The following is a 20,652-nucleotide window of genomic DNA, read 5'->3' on the forward strand; positions in this document are numbered from 1 at the left end:
TATGAAATCCCTACCAGTCTTGAATAAAGAGGGACTTCTCATGTTGGAAAAAATTCAAACCGATTGCTATGGCGTTTTTCGAGAAGCTTGGGAGGCCACTTCTCGGGATACCAAAGCCGTGCATTGGCAAGCTCTCGCATTGTGGCTTTTACAGAATGACCCCAAACGACTACTGGATTTTCTCGTTGTTACTATGAAGAACAGACACAAACCAGACTTCACGATGGTCACTGACTGTTTTCTGTACCTGGACAACTTTTATTATGCGGATTGGTTGAAGGATTGGAAGAGTGGTCCCCGATCCTATCCATGGATGGTTGAGTATTGTCTCCGTCCAGCAACGTGGCCTATAATCTCGCCACCCCAAAAGGGTATTCGATTATTCATTCGGCGGTCAAGGCCATATGCCGTGCGCCTAGCCTTGCGAACAATGAAATCCCGGAAGATTAAGTGGAATGCGGAGACGCAATTGTGTCTCATGAACCGATTTATACAGTTGGGACAAGTGGAACGGGCTCTCGATGCCCTGAAAGTCATTCCTCGATTGAATGACTCTAATTTCACGATGAATTCACAAGGGGTCCTCCGTCACTGCTGCAAGCTGTTGACCTTGGACACCGTTGAGGATGGCCAAAATGGTCGCAATTTCCGGATTCTTCCCCAGCTGCTTGAGTTAGGCGTTCGCCCTGACCGTGATATGATGAACCTTGTTCTGTCTAACGCGTTCAAGACCGGTGACTACCAACTGGGGACCGACATGCTTGGGTTCATGAAGAATCAGAATTACACCCTCGACTCCTACACATATGTCACTCTTCTGACTGATGCGGTTAGTCGGGGAGACCGAGGCCGTCTCCATGAGCTGCTGGATGAAGTTGACGCCCAAGACGAAATCCGCAAGAATCCATATGTCGCCAGCAAAATCTTTCATTCCCACTATGTCTTCACAGTCAAGCATATGGATGTGGATGCTGATCCCTCTGATGTCTTCTATTCCATGCTTGACTTGTATAAAAGCCTCCACGATATCACGCCCCTCAAAGAGCTCCTCATTCTCCCTCCTCACTACAGCCCTCAACAAGACGGGCCGAAAATACCACCTTCTCCAATCGCCCTTTACATTATGATTGCGACATATTTTCGATGCAAGAGCCGGTTCTCAACGGTGCAGCGCATCTATCACCAATTCCGCGAGCTCGTGATGCAGGGACATCCCTCAATCGCTCCCTTGGCCGCTACTGATCATACTTACAATGAATTCTTGCTTGCGTTTCGCAAAAGCTCTCGTGCGCTGCGGTCCTGCGTGCGCGTCGTGGAGGACATGCTTCACCCCCTACTGAGAGCCCGACTGGCAAGGTCATCGCTCACACGAAGCCCACTATGCGAAGCTGGGCTATTCTTTTGAGTGCATTCATCTGGCACCGCCAGTCCTCCGCCGCAGAGAAAATCAAGGAAATGATGGCCAAGCACCAGGTCGAATATAACGACGTGACCTGGAACCTCATCATCAACGGCTACGCCAATTCTCAGAAAGTCCCTGAGACCGCGGCCGCCATCAAGGCGATGGAGGAACAAGGGTTTGCGATTGATTCTTACACCATGAAATCTCTACGCTATCTCCGTGATCCAGAGCGTCTTTGGGTCGCGGTTGATGAGCTGGATAAAGCTGCTCACAAGTCCGAGCCAACTCCAGCCGCCACACCTGAGCGGGAGACCATTGTGCGCAGCAACGAAGTGATTCGTGATGACTTACTGGACCAGGGATTGTCAAAATTAGGCGAAAAGGTGAAGCCTAGGTCGTGAGATGAGATACCCTCTTATTTTTCTTTCACTTTCGTTTCTTCTAGATCATGGTGCATGTACTGGATAATGGGTTGGCGCCCGAAGCAAGCGTTTGATATTGCGATTTTTTGTAAATTTTGGCACTCATGTACTATACATAGAATCATTCTTGTTTGTAATATCTCATGCGCTTGAAAAATAGTTTATCGCTTCAATAACTGGAAACTATCCGAATACCGTCGCCTTCATCTGAGTAGTCTTTTCAAAAGCTAACATCTCTTCCACTCCACTTTCATTTCCTCCAAATGAGATAACGGGAGACTGGTGCTTAGCCACCAAAGAAGATCGAAACCTGCGAACAAGCGTTTGGAAGTGAGTACTCGATCATGAGTTTCAAGAAGGGGATGGAAACAGGTCTTACTGCCATCAGAAAACAGCATATGCTGACATATGGACTTAGCCTTTCTCCTACTCGCGCACACTTCCAGAATATCCCAAACAGCCTATACCAGTCAGACTTGTGATTCAGCCTTTCGATCACCTTCAGACGGAAAGCCTACCCGTGCTGGTTCCGGTCCATGATACCGGGCATTATCGAGTGTGCATAAGTGCTCGTGCAAATGATGAGGAGAATCACCAGGAGGAGTGATTGGAAGTTGAACAGGGCCGACTAAAGGAAACCTCGAGGTTAGCGATGATGTCGTGGACGCGAAAGTACACAGTATGCTGATATGCTCGTATGCTCTTCTCAGAGTCCGAGGAGCTTTCTCTCTTCGCATGTCTGATGGTTAGAGACATTTGAACTTACCATCCTGAATCGTTTTTTCTGCCAGCCCAGCAGCTCAAAGCAAAGAAGGAAAGTGGAAGCTGGGAGAGCTCAACGTCGTGATCCTCGAGTCCACAAGTCCCGCCCGCATTCTGCCTCTTCAGCCCGCCATGTCCAGACGCACAGACCAGCTCCGCTGGGGCACTCCGCGCCTCAACTCGCGCGACTCGCCGTCTCCGCTTCGGCAGAGTTGGACTTCATCTTCACCTCCTTCTCAACGGCTGCCAACACCTGCTTTGGCAGCTATACGCCAGCCCTCTCCCGCGCAGTTGCCCATTGAGCTTGCCCCGCCGTGGCCGTTCAACTCACAGGATACAACTCTTATCCGAGCGGGCTATCAACCCGCCTTCAAACCTCGGTCGTCGATATCCACAGCTACTTCGAAGCCATCTTCTTCGAAAAGAGTGAATCGTCGTGTCACCATGGCTGAGCCACGAGCCCGTGCCGCTAGGCACAAGGGCCAGATGAATTTTTCCTCCGAACGTAAGCCTCGCTTCTATCTAACGCGACGACTCCAAATTTGATACCATGCAAATAAGCTAACAATTACCAAAAAAGTTCGTCTCCTCCTTCTCGCCTACGGCGATCCCAGTCCACACCCATCATTCCCCGCCGAGCCCCTCCCTGAAACAGTCCGTGTCCTGGACGAGATTGTCACCGACTTCATCCTCGAGCTGTGCCACGGTGCTGCGCAGGTCGCGCATCACGCGCGGCGGCAAAAGATCAAAGTTGACGACTTCCGGTTCGCGCTGCGTCGCGATCCTAACAAGCTCGGCCGTGTGCAGGAGCTACTGCGCATGGAGCGCGAGTTGAAGGAGGCGCGGAAGGCTTTCGATCAGAACGATGACCAGGTTGCGAAGGACGCGGGGAAGAAAGGCACCGCGGCGGTGGACGAACTGGACGGCACTGAGTCTTTGCCGGGTGGACCAGGGAAGAAGACGAAAGGGAAGGGGAAGAGATCAGCTGCGCCGAGACGAGAGTCGGATGCCACCGAAGAGTCGGTGCCAAAGAAGAGGAAGACTATCGGCTGACTGTGACTGGGGGTTTTTGAACAAAATATCATCATTGGAGTTGGGGCGGTGCTTTTTTTTGGCGTTGCGGTAGGAGAACATGTGGGCAGACATTGAATACCCTTGGACAATATAACCACAACTTCTTTTTCTTCTTATGTCTTCGAAGATCTTGGGGAGTGACAAAATTTTCATTTTGGAAAGCTTTGAACTTTGTTTCCAAAGAATGGCTATTTCGGTGCCAACATAAAGTATGAATGCCTTTGTGCTCCTTATGAAATCTGATGGAAATCCGCCTTGATCTATACCCTCGAGCGACTGTCCTCCCATAGACAGCCCATAGACTCGGTTGATATTCACTGTGAGGCCACAGCATTTGTCCGCCATTCAATGTTGTCCAATGTCTGTCCATGAAGACACGCAGATCATCGCGAGATGAACCGTGGTTGTAAGCATTGCAAGACTCATAGCTACGTAAGCACCAAGATACGACATAAAAAAAAACCAACTTCCAGCACAACAGTTCTTCCCAGAACCCTCCGTTCAAATCACAGAGCCATCTCCATTCACGTTCTTTACAGAACTCTCTTGCCCCTCGACGAGTCGGTTCTCATTGGAGTTGGAGGGCTTGTAACTGGAGGGTGAGAGACCCCATTATAGACAGACTGCCCACCAGATCCAAGCTTCACTGGTTTGGCATTAACCACCACATGAAACGCTCGTTTTCTTGGCACCTGTACAAAAGTACCGTATGTATGTGAATGAATAAGGAGTTAATAGGCTACAAATTCGGAATTGGTCTAAGTCTAAGATTTCCTAGCTCCTGCGGAAGCCTAATAAAGGTCTTGACTAAATCTAGGATCGGTAATAGTGGGCTATATGAGTTCTATAGGCACCAGGGCGGCTAAATGACAGATTAAGGCATCTTGACTTTTTTGATTGTCTACGTCCTTGTTTAGATATAATTCAAAATAGGCCTCAGAAGTCCTGGGACCCCTAGTTATCAAGATATCGTAAATTATCGACTTCGCTAAAAAATAGTCATTTCGTTGACTAGAAATTACTAATTGCTCTAAGTTAGTTCCTAAGATATAACAAAGTCGATTTGGCGCTTGAGTTGTTGTTTCCGCCCCCACTGGAAACTTGCCCCTGCAGAACGTGGCGGCAAATCATGCACAGACCACAGACCCTGCCACTTATTTTAATCTTGCTCAAGGCCCACATTTGCTTTGTTGACTTCTTCGGTTCCCTTTTCTCTTACTCTCTCACTCTTCTCGTCTTAGTAATTCCTCGGGGAGCTGGTCAATTGATATTTCATACCCATCCTGATGCATATGTGGCATCAGCCATGGAAGTAGTCTCTGATGGATTAGAGGTTACCCAGCCAGGTCTCGAAAGTTTTGGTAGCACCGAGAGGCGATATCAGCAACAACAATTTCTTAATTCTAACAAACCAAGGGGTGAAGCTTATGAAATTGCTCCTGCGATCCCAACAGAAACGATATGCGGACTACGCAATGTGACCTTCTGGCTCTCTTTGGTTATCGCAATTCTGGTCGTTATTGTGGTTGGGGTGGCCGTCGGACTAGGTGTTGGGCTATCCCAAGGCAACAGGAACAATAGTATGATAAATTTTGAAGTTCTTTTATATCTGAGAGTGCGGATACACCGCAGGATTACTAACTAATCCAAGCAGATTATCAAGTAGACTCTCAAGCAGCGTCCGCGACGACGATCTCTATTCCCACGACGACCTACATTCCCACCACAACATCTCGATCCTCGACAACTTCTTCAGCTGCTGCTGCAAGTACCACAACAGTCTCTTCTCCCTGTCCTGGTGGCAACAATACCATTCATTACGAAGGAACCAGAAAGTTCCGTATCCTCTGTGACTCCGATTTTGGTGGCAGCGGAAAGAAGGACTTGGCTTCAACGGTCATGTCCACATTTTATGATTGTCTTGGTCTATGTAACTCCATGAATACGTTTCAGGATCGATCGGATGTTGGGTGCACCTATAATCGTGAGGGGACTGGTGGCCAGACCGCCGGTACTTGTTGGTGCTTAGGGGGCAATAAAACGGTTATCTCGAACGAAGGCAACGATATTGCTGTGCCATTATGAAATACAAGCCTAGCCAATAAATTTCTGGAGCACTCACGCTCTTCATTAGAAAAAATTATTAAAATCTCTCCCTTGGATCACCGGCGTTTCGGGCATTCTATCGATAGGGCGGTATATATTACTATAGATGTAGGAGCATACATATGTTAGTAGGTATTCTCATCCCTCTTACTCTACTATCACCCACTTGTGACCCGTTCTCACCTCTCTCACCCCAGTCTCAAGGCCCACCTATATCACCCACACTCCCTTTAACAAATTAGTCAACGCCGCTTTGAAGCAAAGGGCGCTGTAAGAATTAACCGCGTGTAGTATGTAGATTAAGTATGGCTGAGCGGGCAAAGCCCTGTTCTCCACACCCTGTGGTCATATGTATTGGGTATCTCTAGGAATCTTTTTAACTAGACTGACTGACGGTAGGTCACCCCAGAGATCAAATGGGCCTTCGCGTAATAGCAAATTGATCATTAATAGCAGACAAAGTAATCGTATAGCCGTGAAAGTCTCAGTGGTAGCATTATGAAAGCCAGCGTCAAATGGGGACGCGCATCCAAAGAGTCCCGAGCCCGAAGCATGAGTGGCGTGCCAATAGACGGACGGACGGACGGACTGAACCGGCAATCGTCGCCATGCGTCACCATCTACGCCAGGCCTCCCATTCTCCATCCAACGTTCCGACTCGGAAGACAAACAGGAGTATTTTCAGATCCAAATTCATAGCGCCAAATATTATAGCGCCTAATGCTGTGGTAGCTGAGCGCCCAGCGGTATGTGTGACTTGGACTCTTGGCGCTTGTGCCAATGTGGGAACGCGAACTAACGTACAGAGATAGTGTGACTTTTGTCATTCGAGAAAGATTCGTCTAGCACAATATGCGATACCTTAAGAGTCCAGATTCATGTTTGCGTCATTCTCGCTGTCTGTTCTTGTATCTTGTATCATGGGGTCGTAGTTATTGACATCGAAGTATCCCAGATCAAATGTGATCGGCAGTTCCCCTGTGCCAATTGCATCGAGGCCCTGGTAAGTTGCCGCAGAGATCGACCTAAGAAAAGTAGGCGTCCGAAAGGAGCTCGGTAAGAACTACAATCCTTTTGATGAATAACGCTCACATTGTGAAGCGTAACCTCCTTGTCTGAAAGGCTTGCCGCGCTCGAGTCAACAGTTGCCGGTTTTCCGTCTCAGGACAGCCCGACTCGTCATGCAGTAGCATATCAGTTACCGGAGCAGGAAGCTATTACAAGCGACACCAGTATCACTTCTCATCCTGGACAGCAAAATGTTGAAAGGATTGAGAGGCCAGCCTCGAATCCATTGGATACCAACGCTAGAGATGGCTTGACTCAGCAAGCCTCAGAGGGTACTCGATTTTTGGAATGCGAGCTCGAGTCAAACCCATTTCTCGGAACAAGTAAATCTAGAGTGATGCGGGAGGCAATTGAGTTTATCAGTCGACTCTCTAATACATCGAATACATACTTTGCGACCGATGCTTTTGACTCATCTGAAACAAATGGTGATCTTGAGTTAAACCGGTTTCCGCCAGAGCTATTATATATGATGACAATGGGTGAGTCTGTGGATTTGAAATAGTGATTTATATCGCTGAATAGATTCCCTAGGCACTGAGTTGAATACTATGAAACAGTCATTTTGGCCTGACCACGTTTCCTTTCAGACCTTGGAAGGAATGTGCTTGTCCCTTATTGAGAGGAAAGAGGACCAACACAAGCTTACCTGTTACCGCGTCTGCGTCTATATGAAAGCTGCCTCGCTGCTTTGCCGACTACCAAACAAAGATCGGAGTGTACCACTTCGAAGACGTCTTGAAAAAAGTAAAAATCGATATGAAAACGAAATACATAAAGCTCTTTCTGAGATAGACTATCTTGCACCGCCAAGTTTGCTTCTCTTGCAAGCATTTCTGTCGGGTGTATGTTGGACCGCTTTTTCCTTGTTCGACTACATTGACTTCCATGCTAATTCATTGTTCACCAGGCACTTTTCATGCAAAATCAAGGTGATATGTACCGAAGCTGGACATTAACAGCTTTTGCATCTAGAACCTTGGTATCTCTTAATTATCACTTGATTGACTCCATTACGCCAAATGAGGAAACAAAGCGTGACATATATGGGTCGTTGTATACGTGTTACTATCTCGACAAAATGCTCAGTGTGCTCCTTCTCATACCGCCGTCGCTTCCAAAACTGAAAATTCAGCCAGCAGACTTGGTTCGTTTGGATGGTCAGCTTCCTCTCAGCGCCAGTGTCAAAATTATGGTTGAGTTCGCGCAAATCCAGGAAGGTGTTCTCGATATACTCAACCACACTAGTAAAAATGACCAAGTCACAGTTATTAGTAAGCTTATACGGTAAGACAGAGATCAGTGGCGGTGCACCGCCGGTAGGTACTTTTCTAATTTCTGTCGCGTAATCTACGCTCGCGGTTATGTTGTTGAAAAGCAGATTGAATTGCAACCCTATATCCTAAATCAACCTCCTAAAAGCTTATGTCAAAGCTTTAGTAAGGTCTGTTTGTGCCTTCGGATAAATGTGATGGGATCCGTCCCATCGGCTCTGTATGTCAGGTATTAGGTCAGCTCTATCCATATATTTCCTCTGCAAAGAGACGTGGTTTACTGGAAGACTATATGTGCGTATTGAGAAATTCGGGGGTACTATTTATAAGCAACACTCATGGGTTCGAAGATATCATGTTGATCATAAGGAGCACTGAGCACCGCCGAGCCCGTAAGCCGGCTCAAAAGGGTTCCTACCGCTGTGGCCCGAAGATGCCTCATCAGAGTACTTACACAAAACATGGAAGACAAGCCGCCTGTATCGGCCATTCGAAGAGATACTGTCAGACTTTAAATCCCCTTTCACACCCAATAAACAAGCAGGCAGCTCACATCATAACTTATACGACTCAGGTGATTATGGGAAGTTCGCGTGGCTAGTGACTGGATTTTACTACGTCTTGAAGACTCGTAGACCGTAGGATCAACTAATTCCTTAACGAAGGTGAAAAGACCTCGGATGTTGCATCCATGAAATAGTCCGCTCGGATCACAGATTCCTGAGGGAGGCCAGACCTTTGAATTACGTACCTCCGTAGACATCATAACTCAGCATATATTTTGCAACAACGCACCTCTGGTTGCCTATTATCATTAGAGATCATATTACTTGGGCTTCTTGTCTCTACGCTCAAGACCTCATCTCTGTTGCATTGGATTCCTCTGGCGCGCCGGGGGGGGGGGGGGGGATTATGCGCCTTTGCGGGCAGGCCTGAGCTATACTACGTATTACTAAATCCTCTACTTCTGCACAGATAGATCCTACTTAAACAGCTCTATGAGATAGGAAGCTAAGTAGGATATATAGCGGTATAGATAAAGGAACCATAAAGAGTTAAGGATTGAAATATTCTAAATAGGAATCTGGGATTTTGAATTATAAATATAGAATATTAATAAATAAACAAACTACCATTTGAAGATGATAACGATTCACCAGATTGTCTTCATATCACTCTATCCAGTCAAAGTACGCGCGAAGACAAAAGTTGAGGCACTGAATACGTTCATTAAATCTCTTTTTGTAAATATTCATGCACACGAATATGAAATCTGGAGCCTTGTGGTTTATTACCCAGGATCTTCGGCTAAGGCAAATCCTCGTAGACCCGGTAGAATCAAAGATCGAATTCTCACCACAAAGCACTTTGGACCTTAAGTGGGCCTGTGACTGGTTCATTCCATATGAATAACTTGCTCATGAATGGCTTCTATAGATCCCAAAGCAGTGGAATCGCTACCGGTGTAGAAAGAAAATTGAACCAGGGCCTATTCGCCTATTCCAAGACAGCTTCCATAAATTGACCAGTAGCCTGCAAAGCCCAAGGTATGACTAGCTAGCCCTGGAGATCAATACGGGGAGACAGTCCAGATTGCAAGTCCCCACTCTGGCAATGATCAGTGATATCTACCAGTCTACGGCATACGAAAGCACAGCCCAGGCTCTAACATTTATATGTCCATTTCATCATAACTAAAACGCCGCGCCCAAATAAGATGCGACTTCATGAGGCCGGGTTCAATATGCCCGGGTTGATCTTGACTCTCACCGTGTCTTCTGCTGCAGGCTTTCTCCTTCCCAAGCAAAGCCTGCTTCTCGCGCAGAAGTATTCCACAAACCTCAACCTCCCATCAGCCGACACTACCTGGAAGAAAGCCAGATAGACTTTGATACGCCACGTTGCTTTTGTTTTCCTGGACCCGGACTTTCCGTGCATTGAGCACGACCTAACAGCGCGAAAGAGATGCAAGAGGGGGCGGTAAGGGTTGTGTCCAAGGTTTCTCTTTTCTTTTCCTGTTTTGCGAGGCCGGAGGTGGAAGGAACAAAGAGAAGAGCGAAAAGGAGCTCTGAAATAGATGGGGGTGTAAAGGGAAGAAAATAGTAGATAGAAACAAACAAGTAACGAACCCAAATGTCGGAAAAAGGAAAGAAAAGCGAGACATAAGAAACATCAACGAGTACGGGTGTAGCTCCATAGGAATTGGGTCACATCATGCATCATTTCTCCGTCGTTACAGTCCTTTAGGCGCGGGCCTCCTCAGTAGCAGCGCGGTCTTGGCGCTGCTGGCGGCCACCCTTGCCGCCGCGCTGGTTGCGCTGGTTACCCTCGCCGGTGGCGGCACCGGCCTCACCCCCACCAAGAGTGAGCTGGGCAGTTGCTAGGCGGTTGGACAGCTCCATCTGTGTGCGGATGGTGTTGGCCAGGTAGGAGACGACCAGGACGTCTTGGATGTGGTTGTTGCTGATTGATATGTAAGTAAGGGTCCACTCATGGCAAATCGGGAAGCAGAGCATAGGATGAAACATACAAATCGCGCTCAATATCAGCGGGCTCGACCTTGGGAGCCAGAGCAAGGGCGTTCAGAAGGAACTGACCCATGGCAGTCGAAGCAGGGGCCTCCTCGTCGATGACCGACTCAACATACCGCGACACACGATCAATCATGGCCAGAACCTCCTCAATCGCACGCTCCAGAGCCTCGACGTCGGTAGTGATGCTGGTAGAACGGTCCTCGGAATCCTTGGCGTTGGCAATGGCCTCGAGACCGCTCTTGTCGGCCTCGCCATATCGGAGCTCGTAGGGGACGGGGATGAAGGCGGCGCTGTCGGCAGCCCGCTCAGCGGTGACACCAACGGGGGCGGAGATGTAGGCCCGGGTCTCGAGATCCTTGCCGGCCTCGGTGGAAACGGTCAAATGGACAGCGGGGTGCGGCCAGGTGCCGTCACCCTGGCCACTGTAGAAGTTCTGGATCAAGGCGGAAAAGGTGTTCAACTCAGAGGCGGTGGCGTACCAACCGACGAGGACTTCGCGCGGGTTGGCTTTCAGGTGCAGAGCGAGCATCTGCTTGTGATACTCCATGTCGACCTCGACCTGGTCCTCGGCCTCAGAGTGGCCAACGGCGAAAGCGGAGCGCACTTCGACCTCACCTCCATCTTCCGATCGTGTTCCCAGCAGGGTACCAATGACACGTTCCTGGTCGGCATTCCGGCGAAGGGAGTGATCGAGGATCGAGAAAATAGCCTATGCAAAGTAGACCGAGTTTAGTATAGCCCCTCCGAAGGGGAAATCGGATCAGTAGTCATCGTACCTGCGGCTGGATGACCACGTTGAGAGGGGCAGTGGTCGGAGCGGTCCCCACGGAGACGGGGCCCAGGGGGCGGGCGAGGTGGAGGAAAGAATCGTCGGCCATGATGGATTGGGGGAGAAGGAAGGGAATTCAGAGAGGTAGAGACGAGACTCTCCAAAGGCAGACTCAACTCGCTCGGAGGGACAATTTTTCCAGCGAAGAAAGTGGAGAGCCGCCCGCGCTGCTTCCGATTCTCTTTGTGTGTGGGAATTTTCGCGCTAAGATAAGATAAGCAGGCCTTGGACACCTCGAAAAAAAACCTCCGCAAATCCAGACCAGATACTTCGAACACTTCCTAATGGCTCCCCCACGAGGCGGTCGGTCGATGAGAGGCCGTCAGAGACGCGGAACAACAAGAAGAAGTAATTTTGCTTCTTCACGCCTACAAGAGGTCGAGTGGGTTGCTTGTGCCAATGATATTTCGTGAGTGTCGGGCTAATTCTGGTACAGGTCGGACGATTCCTCCAGCGACGATGCCTCCCAAGGTCACAGCAAAGAAAATGCGAACGCCGAAGACGATACAGTGATGGATGATGCGTCGTCTAGCAGTGACGAAGAGGAAGGAAATACCGGACGCCCCTACAACGAATTGTTGGAACTACTGCAAGCCAACTCGGACTCGAAAGGACCAGCTCGCAAGAAGAGAAAGCTTGCCAGCGACACCAAGACGGAGGAACATTCTAGTACAGTCGCAGTGGAGGAAGATGGTGACCAAGGCGACAACGATTTGCAGGATCAGTTTCCATCGGACGACGAAGCCGAGGCACAGGAAGCCGAGGATTCAGACGAGGATGACGACGCCGTGGGCTCTTTTGAGCAGCATTTCAACCTCCCCGATGACTCCCCTCTTTCGAAGAAGGTCCAAGCCATTCAATCCAGTAAATGGGTTTCTGCCAAGAAGGAGCTGGACGGATTGCGGATGGTGCAGAGCGTTCCCGATGCTGAAACAACTGCATCACTGCTTCCAGCAATGAAAAGCACTGCCAATCTGAAGGTATGCATAGTCGATTGTCGAGTGACTACTATCTTGTATATCGTTATGAGAAAGCTAATTGTTGCATGTTTTCAGCTTAAAAACAAACTCAAGCCCCGCGCGGCAGAGCTTCTACCCAGTATCACTGGTCCAGCTCAGCACATTGCTCCCTATGTATTCGATTACCAAGATATTCTCTACGGCGCACGGACGTCTTCCACTGCAGATACCATACGCGATATTATGGCCCTTCACACTGTCAACCATCTGGTCAAGACTCGAGACCAGGTGCTCAAAAACAACGCCCGCCTGGCTAAGGACCCTAACACCGACATCGAGTGTCGTGATCAAGGTTTCACCCGCCCTAAGGTTTTGTATATTTTGCCCACTCGCCAAGCCTGTGTGCGAGCTATTCAGGCTATCACCCGATTTTACCAGGTGGATCAACAGGAGAACAAGAAGCGATTCCTTGATACGTTTTCTGCGCCCGAGGACGAAGCTTGGGAGAACAAGACCGACGATTTCCGCGAGCTGTTCGGCGGCAACGATGATGACATGTTCCGCCTAGGACTGAAGTTCACCCGCAAGACAGTCAAATACTTTGCGCAGTTCTACAGCTCAGACATCATTCTAGCCAGTCCGCTAGGCTTGCGAACCATCATGGATCAAGCCGAGTTAGTTTTACCTCCCCTCTGCCCTTACTCTAGAATCGTCGCTATTTTCCCCGCGAGCATAATTTTGACCATCTTTGCAGTGCCAAAAAGCGTGACCATGACTTCCTTTCGTCCATCGAGGTCGTGTTAGTCGACCATGCCGACGCCCTTCTCATGCAAAACTGGGATCACATAAGCTTTATCTTCGAGCACTTGAACCAGCAGCCGAAAGAAGCGCACGGCTGCGACTTTAGTCGTGTGCGCAACTGGTATCTGGACAATCACGCCCGCTATATCCGCCAGACCATCGTGTTGTCCTCCTTCGTTACCCCCGAGATCAACTCGCTCTTCTCTACCAAGATGCAGAACGCCTCTGGCCGAGTCAAGATGACACCAACCTACCAGGGCGCGATCACGGAGCTCCCTCTCCCCGTCTCCGTGAAGCAAACTTTCTCCCGCATCGACAGCCTCTCGCCGGCGAAAGACCCGGACGCCCGATTCAAGCACTTTACCACAACTGTATTATCCACGCTCGTCAAGAATATCACCGGCGGACGCGGCAAGGGCCAAGGGGCGGGCACCCTGATTTTCATACCATCCTACCTGGACTTTGTGCGGGTGCGCAATCACTTCGCAACGTCGGCGCAGACGACGAACATCTCTTTCGGCGCGATCTCCGAGTACACCGAGGCGCGGGACGTCTCGCGAGCGCGTAGCCATTTCATGAACGGGCGGCACTCGGTCATGCTGTACACACGGAGCGTGCGCACCACTTCCGACGATACCGAATCCGTGGCGTGCAGCGTGTGGTGATGTACGGCTTGCCCGAAAACCCGACTTTCTATGGGGAAATCGTCGGGTTCTTGGGTTTGGACCCGGCCGCAGTGGTCGAGGCTGCGGAGGGCGGCGTACGGGTGCTATTTTCGAAATGGGATGCGCTGAAATTAGAGCGGGTAGTTGGAACGCCGCGCATGGGGAACATGTTACGTGAGAAGGGCGGAGATACATTCACATTTGTATAAAGCAAGCTATACCAGTGCAATTGGAAGGAGTTTTGAAGTCATAGTCTAAAGAGTCACCGCTTCTCGGAGGGTTCGGATGCTATCGTTTTTGGCCCCTTTTGGCCCCATCTTCCCCCACCTCCATTTTCTTCCATTTCAGAGGACCGAAGATCGAATGACGAAACAAAGAGTCTGTCTTCAGACGACGCCAGCAACCGCAAATTAGATTCCCAGGTATAAATAGAGTCTCGCTACCGGGCCTAGCGTGCAATGGTCCTGCCCGCCTCTGAATTCACGCAGGGGTTTGGAGGGCCGTGTTGGGCTTCGGCCTGTGGCTCAGCATTTCTTTTATGGAGCACAGGGTTCCCCTCTTCTTGAAATGAACATCCGCAACGTCCATTCGGCCCAAGTATAGGAGCGTGCTAAGCGCCTGGTGCCTATGGACGCAAAGAAGGGCATGCTAAGAACCGGTAGCTCGGCCTGAGCCCCTTATCCAGAGTATCTTTTGCCCTCTTTTCACCGACTGGACAGGATGAGCCGAGGGGCGATGCACGCTAACGCAGTGCATATGCATCCTGCACGTCCAGTGCACGCGGATATGGGGTTTAGATTGGTTTATTGTGGCTTAGAAACAAGCGACTGCGGTCCATTGCAGGTCCCGATGGCCCGTTCGCAATCTTTTGTCTATTGCGCCCTTTAGGTTCCCCGCTCAGAGGGAAATTCGACTCCAGAGTCGAGCCGTTCTTGATGATATTGTAGTATATTAAGGGCCAGGGCCCGGCCCGTCTCCCCCACCGCAACTTGGGCCACCACGGATTGAAGTTAATACTTAAATTATCACGACTCCCGCCCCATCTATAGCACACGATCGATATTATATCGACTCCCTCTTATCACATTCTCCTGAAAATCCTATTTCTCCTCCCCAATAATATCCTCTATAATGTGCCTGCCCGGCTTGTGCGATCTCGATGACTGCTTCGGTGGCTCGGGTACGGCTGCGCCCCAGATGAGACAAAGACCAGCTCAACAATATCCATACGGCCAGCAGCGAGCAGGAGTGCCGGTAAGACGAGACAGTGGCTTCTTCAGTAAAATTTATTGACTTCCAATTGACGAAACACTCCTTCTCTCTAGGCCGCTGCTCGCGCACCGAGGCCTACTCAACGCGAAGCAGTTAAGTGGGCTCCCGAGCCAGTACGGACCCAGTGCCTCGGCAGTGTCAGCGGGTTTCTTGTCGACGGGAATGGCGGGAAGATGCAGTTCAGGCATTGCACGGCATATAAAGCGCCTCAAGGGTCGATCATTATTTATGGAGTCCCCAAACCCGCGACCATAGTGTCCGGGCAGCAGGGGCAGTCCGTCGACGGCTGTTTCATTGGCAGCACCAACAGGAAGGTTACTTTCCGCAACGCAGAATTCTTTCGTACGCAGCGAGGTACGATCATCTTGAGGGGTGCGCCACTACCACGACTTCAGGTATATTAGGATGACGCTGTGTCAATTCTCGGTGCCATTTTTTTGGATTTTGGATTTACAGTTAAACGGTTAATGGGCTTTATGTTGTCAGTCGCGATTATGAGGTCGACTTGCACTATTCCCGAAAGACCATTTTCTTATATCGTGTCTCCTGTGATCGGCGAAGGATAACTTTCTTTGATATTGGTAACTTCCATTGATCTTGGATGCTACATACGCAGATCGATGGGGCGCGGTAGGTCATGAAAGGGAGATATGTTTTATATACGACCCATTTATAGCTATACGTTGTTATGAATTGATGATATGGCGTGTTTGTTGAACTTGATTATTTCAGTAGTCTGCAAACTTCATTCATTACGAATTACGCTGGAAATGACACGCTCAAGATAGAAAATATTAAAAATCAGATTTCAATGCCCAAAAGTGATGGCAATTGATGATGTTGAATGGGGTATCTAATAATTATGTTGAATATACATATAATACATGGCTATGCGTATGCATGAATGCGTTAGTGCGTCGTCAAGTGGAAGACTTCAAGGCTCCAGTCTCTAGCTATCAAGCTGACCAGACCTACGCCACTGTTTCGTCCTGGATCTTCGAGTTCACATCGTCCACAGTGACTTGCACTTCGTGGCTGTGCTCCAACTCAGACAGGACTATCCAAGTCGGGAAAATGCAGAGCACAGTGATGCCGAAGTTGAGACCAATGCTGACAAAGTGGTTGGCGTTGCCTTGCGATTGCATGCTGCATATCTGTTAGCAAATCCTTTCTTTAAAAATTGTTTCAGCGGAATCGTGACTTACGCCCAGGCGACGGTCTGGCCCAGAGCCTCGAATCCTCGCAATATACCACAGTGGTAAGACAGCGATGAGATATCAGTGCTGTACTGACCAATGAGCCAGTAAAGGAATTGTTGAAATGCCTGGCCTCCGAAGGTCCAGAAGAAGACGAGCGCGTACGACTTGCCGAAACCACCCTTGAACCAGTCGAAAACAGGGGCCTCAGGCGCACTGTAGAATTGGTTTTGGAGAATCGAGGCCCAGATCCAAGTGCCAATCAGAATGACCACAATAGACAGGAATGCAATCTTCGCACGGGTCTTGATATAAATGGATTGACGGTCAAGTAGAGACGCGATAATGAAAGAGGAGGCGATTCCAGCGAAATTGGTGAAGAATGATGAAAAGGCACGGGCTCGAACGGTGAAATAGCTGGTTAAGAAGGTGCTGAGGAAACCGTTGTAGAAGTAGCTGATGAAGAAAGAGGGAAGGAGGAGAAGAACGCGACGGGTGGCGATCAAAGAAATGGCAGCCTTGAACTCAGCAGCCCAGGATTCCTTCTTATGCACAACAACGATAGTTCGGTCCTTGCGTTGCACCTTCTCAGCTGGGCTCAACAAGAGCGCGATGGGAAGTCCCAGGCACATGATGACAATAAACACGATATATGTGCTTGCGCTGACGCTTCCCTGAGTGGATGTCTGTGCATTGAGGCCCAAGTTGATTGCACCGCCAATGATGGGACCAGCAGCCTTCGCAGTCTGCCAGATAGCTGAAGGAGAGCGTTAGCAAATTGATGAAAATAGCCTAGGTGACCCAGACATGGAAAGACTAAGAAAGGTGTAGACGTCGTTTGAATCACGTATCACATACCAAGATAAAAGGCGCGCTCTGAAGGGCTCGGATATCCGATAATGATAGCAGCTTCAGCAGCCCAGAAAAAGCCTGCCGAAATGCCACAAAGGGCACTACCAAAGAGCATGAACCATGTTGTAGGAGAGTAGTTATTGGTATAAAGACCAGCTCCATAGATAGGGTAACCAATAGCCCCAAGGGTCAGGCCCCAGCGAAGGCCAATGCGATTGTTGATGGCTCCAGCCGCGACACAAACAATCGCGAACAACCCATAGACAAGTGCATTAGCTGCAGAGACTGCATAGGGCTCTGCCGCACCACCAGCTCCGAGGTTATTCATGGCATCCCACATGCCGGGGGCAGTGAAAGAAACGCCGCTAGCAACCGCGATTTGGAAGGGGATAGATCGAAATATCGACGTGCGAGTCATAGGTTGAACTGACTCAACAACTGAACGGGTTTCATGCTCATCTCCCACCTCCGGGTTGGAATTTTGGACGGCCATGATGGCGATGGGGTTGAAACACTTCAATAGAAGAAAGATGTTTCCTGGAAGAAGAGAACACAGGATAAGATAAAAGCCACCGGCAGAAATTGTCGCGTGAGTCTTCGATCGCTACGAGAGACCCCAAAAAATTTAGTGGGTCCATGGCGTGATTTTTTTTCCAGTGAAGAATTCAGTCTGTCTGGCTGACGGGATGCCAAGCAGCGGAGAGATTGGCTACCGATTTTTATTCGAGAAGAAAAGTCTTGGTCTCGCTTGGCAGTTGCCATTTGTAAGGTACGATATTCTTTTCTATCTACAGCATAATCAATCCAACATGAAAAAAAGGGGCTTGAGGATATACAATATGGTGCGGAATTTTACAGTGGGTAGCAGGCTGCCAAACAAGCTTAAATTTTCGATCTGACTCGGCAAATCCTGGCCGGTGCGGATTGGAGTTTGCCACACGATGTCGCTAAGCGGGCCGAGCTCGGGACCCGACATTATTATCGATCGCAGATAAGCTGTCACACTATAATCAGTGGTTCCCACGTGGTGATTAAGCAAAGAAGAACAATAAGATAAATAAGCATCGCTTGCAATTTTAACCAAAGACACCCTACCATAATGGAGGACGAATTATTCATATATTTCTACCCACATTTACGCCTATTTACGTCAGTGACAAAAATCAATGACAAAAATCAAACTCCGAAAGATGAGATTTATAGAACCGTTCAGGAAAAGGGAAATATTTGTTACCCTCTAAGCTGGGTCAGGTGACCCGCAGCACCTTCTTAGCTAGTCTTAGACAGAACCAATAAGATCACCTTTACATCTTCTGACTCTGTCACAAGTTGGTAGGCGATATGGAGACTGGGAGGACGCTCTGCCAGCGATCATCCGTACCCATAACGCCTCTCCTGCGGCCGCCACTGGCAGAAGTCCGGACGAGATTATCTATGGATTCCAGCCCTTTTCACTGATTCCGCCCGCGACATCGAATCTGCTAGAGGAACGGATTATAAATCGCTTGGACGCGAAAGATGCACTGGCATATGCAGAATTGGTTATGACGGAACGTTATAATACTTCGCATAAACTATGGCAGCCGCAAGTTGGCGACTTGGTCTACGTGCAGCTGCATAAGGGCTACTAACTCGCATCTAAAATCCATTATAAGTTCGGCGTACAACGAACAGATCCCTTCAAGGTCATAGAAGCGCACCTAGGCGTATGCCGTCTCGACCTGCCACCCTAATAGCGCATTCATCCGGTCATTTCAGTCGAGCACTTAGAACCCTATCCTAGAGAAGATGAATTCGGAAGGGAAGTCGAGATCCACCCCGACGAACCTAACGACGATGCTAGTGTATAGCCTACCTTCGAAGCCATTATCACTAGCCGGACGACTTATAAGGGAAGACGTATATAGTATCTTCTACGACGTCGTCGTATAGGGCCGGCTTGGGACGAATAGCACACGGAAGCAGACGTGCTCAGTTATCGCCCGGACTTGCTCGAGGCATATGCCTCGCATTAAAAACCCTCTACCTGAATCATGTACCCCTTCTAACATTTATCATGTATGCCTCACTTTTTGTTCACTTCTAATCTTGACCTTCATCACATTTTGTTCTCTCCCGATCATTGACCCTCATGTTACATCTCTTACCTTGCAACTCATCTTCACCTTACATTATCTTCCATTCTTGACCCTACAACTTCGCCCTGTCACTATCACTACCTTTACCTATACCCACAACCCACCATATACATCTCTCACAATATACCTACCGCAGGTAGTATTAAGTAAGAGCAAGATGTTATCTGAAAAGGCACCACGCAAACCCAGGAACGCCGGTCTTGTCCTGGACATGTCACTTGACCAAGGGCAGATTAAAAAATCCCTGCAAGACTTTGCCCGTTTTCACTCCGCCAGCCCGCATCCCTGACCCCCCAGCGCCCATCCAAGAAGCCCCGGAGCTGTTCCCCCAGGCACAAGCTATTCCCCCTCCTCCGGACGGTCCTCCGCCACCATGCTCACCTATTCCCCCCCCTCCACCAGATCCCGAGCTGGACAACGAAGCCCGCGAGGCTATACGGAAAGCCAACGAAGCTTGGGCAATTATTCAGGCTGAACCTGAAAGCTGAAAATGTTCTCATTACTCTATTCCGCATCAGGGACGATGCTTTTAAAAAAAAGCGTGGCATATGTTACCCTCTAAGCTGGGTCAGGTGACCCGCAGCACCTTCTTAGCTAGTCTTAGACAGAGCCAATAAGATCACCTTTACATCTCCTGACTCTGTCACAATATTCATTCAATTTAAATCATTATTCGGTACAGATACCTGAGAGCAAAGGTTGACTGAATTCCTAGAGACCTGTTGGCACCTCTTCTATGAATCCTATGCACAAATCTGGTATGTATCACTTCAGTTATGCTCCCGATGCTGCATGATTTCTTTAAAGGGTAGGAAACCATCAAAAAGTTGCTTAGCCCTGAATATAGATTGTCGCGACCGTAGCCATTCGACGCCTTGAAAAGGTGAATTGCACAAGGCTCTTAGTCATAAAGAGGACAAGTAATAGCTGCTTTGAAAACGTTGTCTTCCGTTCATGATCTTGATTTGATGGTTATAGGCTATAGCCCCTTATTTTAGGAAATTGGGACCAAAATTGACTGGTATTTTGTAGTTAGAACTGAGGTTTCTGTCTTCTTATTTCGCCTTTCGCAGTGAGTATCGTGGAAAGCCAGATAGGAAAATCTTGGAGCTCTCACATGTCACAAAACATGCAGTGTTGGACTACCAGTGCCTGTTCACGCCGTATTTGACCCTTGACTTCGTTAAACTCGTTCTTAAGGCAGGTGGTGTCGTCCCGAAGGTGCGTGCCGATAACGCATTTTGAGCCGATCACCTGAAACAAGCCTAGTACCATAAAGTAAATCCTCGTCGTTGCAA

General features: G+C 49.0%; 8 protein-coding genes across 8 annotated transcripts; 6 read left to right on the forward strand and 2 right to left on the reverse strand.

Annotated features, from left to right (window-relative positions):
• Positions 1-223: 223 nt before the first annotated feature.
• Positions 224-1,803, forward strand: N7462_004059 (pentatricopeptide repeat protein; the record flags this gene model as incomplete). Its single annotated transcript, XM_057075785.1, has 2 exons — positions 224-1,303; positions 1,342-1,803. The coding sequence occupies 2 exons, from the start codon at positions 224-226 to the stop codon at positions 1,801-1,803; spliced, it is 1,542 nt and encodes a 513-aa protein (XP_056935290.1).
• A 915-nt stretch (positions 1,804-2,718) lies between these two features.
• Positions 2,719-3,639, forward strand: N7462_004060 (putative transcription initiation factor TFIID subunit 13; the record flags this gene model as incomplete). The annotated part of the gene is made up of 2 exons (XM_057075786.1): positions 2,719-3,091; positions 3,167-3,639. 2 exons carry the CDS (start codon positions 2,719-2,721, stop codon positions 3,637-3,639), a joined length of 846 nt encoding a protein of 281 aa, XP_056935291.1.
• Positions 3,640-4,966: 1,327 nt separating this feature from the next.
• Positions 4,967-5,745, forward strand: N7462_004061 (uncharacterized protein; the record flags this gene model as incomplete). Its single annotated transcript, XM_057075787.1, has 2 exons — positions 4,967-5,240; positions 5,315-5,745. 2 exons carry the CDS (start codon positions 4,967-4,969, stop codon positions 5,743-5,745), a joined length of 705 nt encoding a protein of 234 aa, XP_056935292.1.
• A 2,170-nt stretch (positions 5,746-7,915) lies between these two features.
• On the forward strand, positions 7,916-8,486 carry N7462_004062 (uncharacterized protein; the record flags this gene model as incomplete). The annotated part of the gene is made up of 2 exons (XM_057075788.1): positions 7,916-8,108; positions 8,377-8,486. The coding sequence occupies 2 exons, from the start codon at positions 7,916-7,918 to the stop codon at positions 8,484-8,486; spliced, it is 303 nt and encodes a 100-aa protein (XP_056935293.1).
• Positions 8,487-10,351: 1,865 nt separating this feature from the next.
• On the reverse strand, positions 10,352-11,520 carry N7462_004063 (eukaryotic translation initiation factor 3 subunit F; the record flags this gene model as incomplete). The annotated part of the gene is made up of 3 exons (XM_057075789.1): positions 10,352-10,571; positions 10,639-11,351; positions 11,419-11,520. 3 exons carry the CDS (start codon positions 11,518-11,520, stop codon positions 10,352-10,354), a joined length of 1,035 nt encoding a protein of 344 aa, XP_056935294.1.
• A 235-nt stretch (positions 11,521-11,755) lies between these two features.
• N7462_004064 (UTP25 family protein) lies at positions 11,756-14,105 on the forward strand (the record flags this gene model as incomplete). The annotated part of the gene is made up of 5 exons (XM_057075790.1): positions 11,756-11,853; positions 11,908-12,451; positions 12,527-13,104; positions 13,185-13,845; positions 13,887-14,105. The coding sequence occupies 5 exons, from the start codon at positions 11,756-11,758 to the stop codon at positions 14,103-14,105; spliced, it is 2,100 nt and encodes a 699-aa protein (XP_056935295.1).
• A 922-nt stretch (positions 14,106-15,027) lies between these two features.
• N7462_004065 (uncharacterized protein) lies at positions 15,028-15,572 on the forward strand (the record flags this gene model as incomplete). Its single annotated transcript, XM_057075791.1, has 2 exons — positions 15,028-15,150; positions 15,222-15,572. The coding sequence occupies 2 exons, from the start codon at positions 15,028-15,030 to the stop codon at positions 15,570-15,572; spliced, it is 474 nt and encodes a 157-aa protein (XP_056935296.1).
• A 573-nt stretch (positions 15,573-16,145) lies between these two features.
• Positions 16,146-17,709, reverse strand: N7462_004066 (uncharacterized protein; the record flags this gene model as incomplete). The annotated part of the gene is made up of 3 exons (XM_057075792.1): positions 16,146-16,314; positions 16,374-17,121; positions 17,223-17,709. Coding segments are annotated over 3 exons (1,404 nt in total), but the record flags the coding sequence as incomplete, so codon positions are not given.
• Positions 17,710-20,652: the final 2,943 nt, after the last annotated feature.

This window comes from Penicillium macrosclerotiorum, assembly GCF_028827735.1.
Source record: "Penicillium macrosclerotiorum strain IBT 26536 chromosome Unknown utg000003l_segment0_segment0, whole genome shotgun sequence".
In the NCBI taxonomy this organism is placed as follows: Eukaryota; Fungi; Ascomycota; class Eurotiomycetes; order Eurotiales; family Aspergillaceae; genus Penicillium; species Penicillium macrosclerotiorum.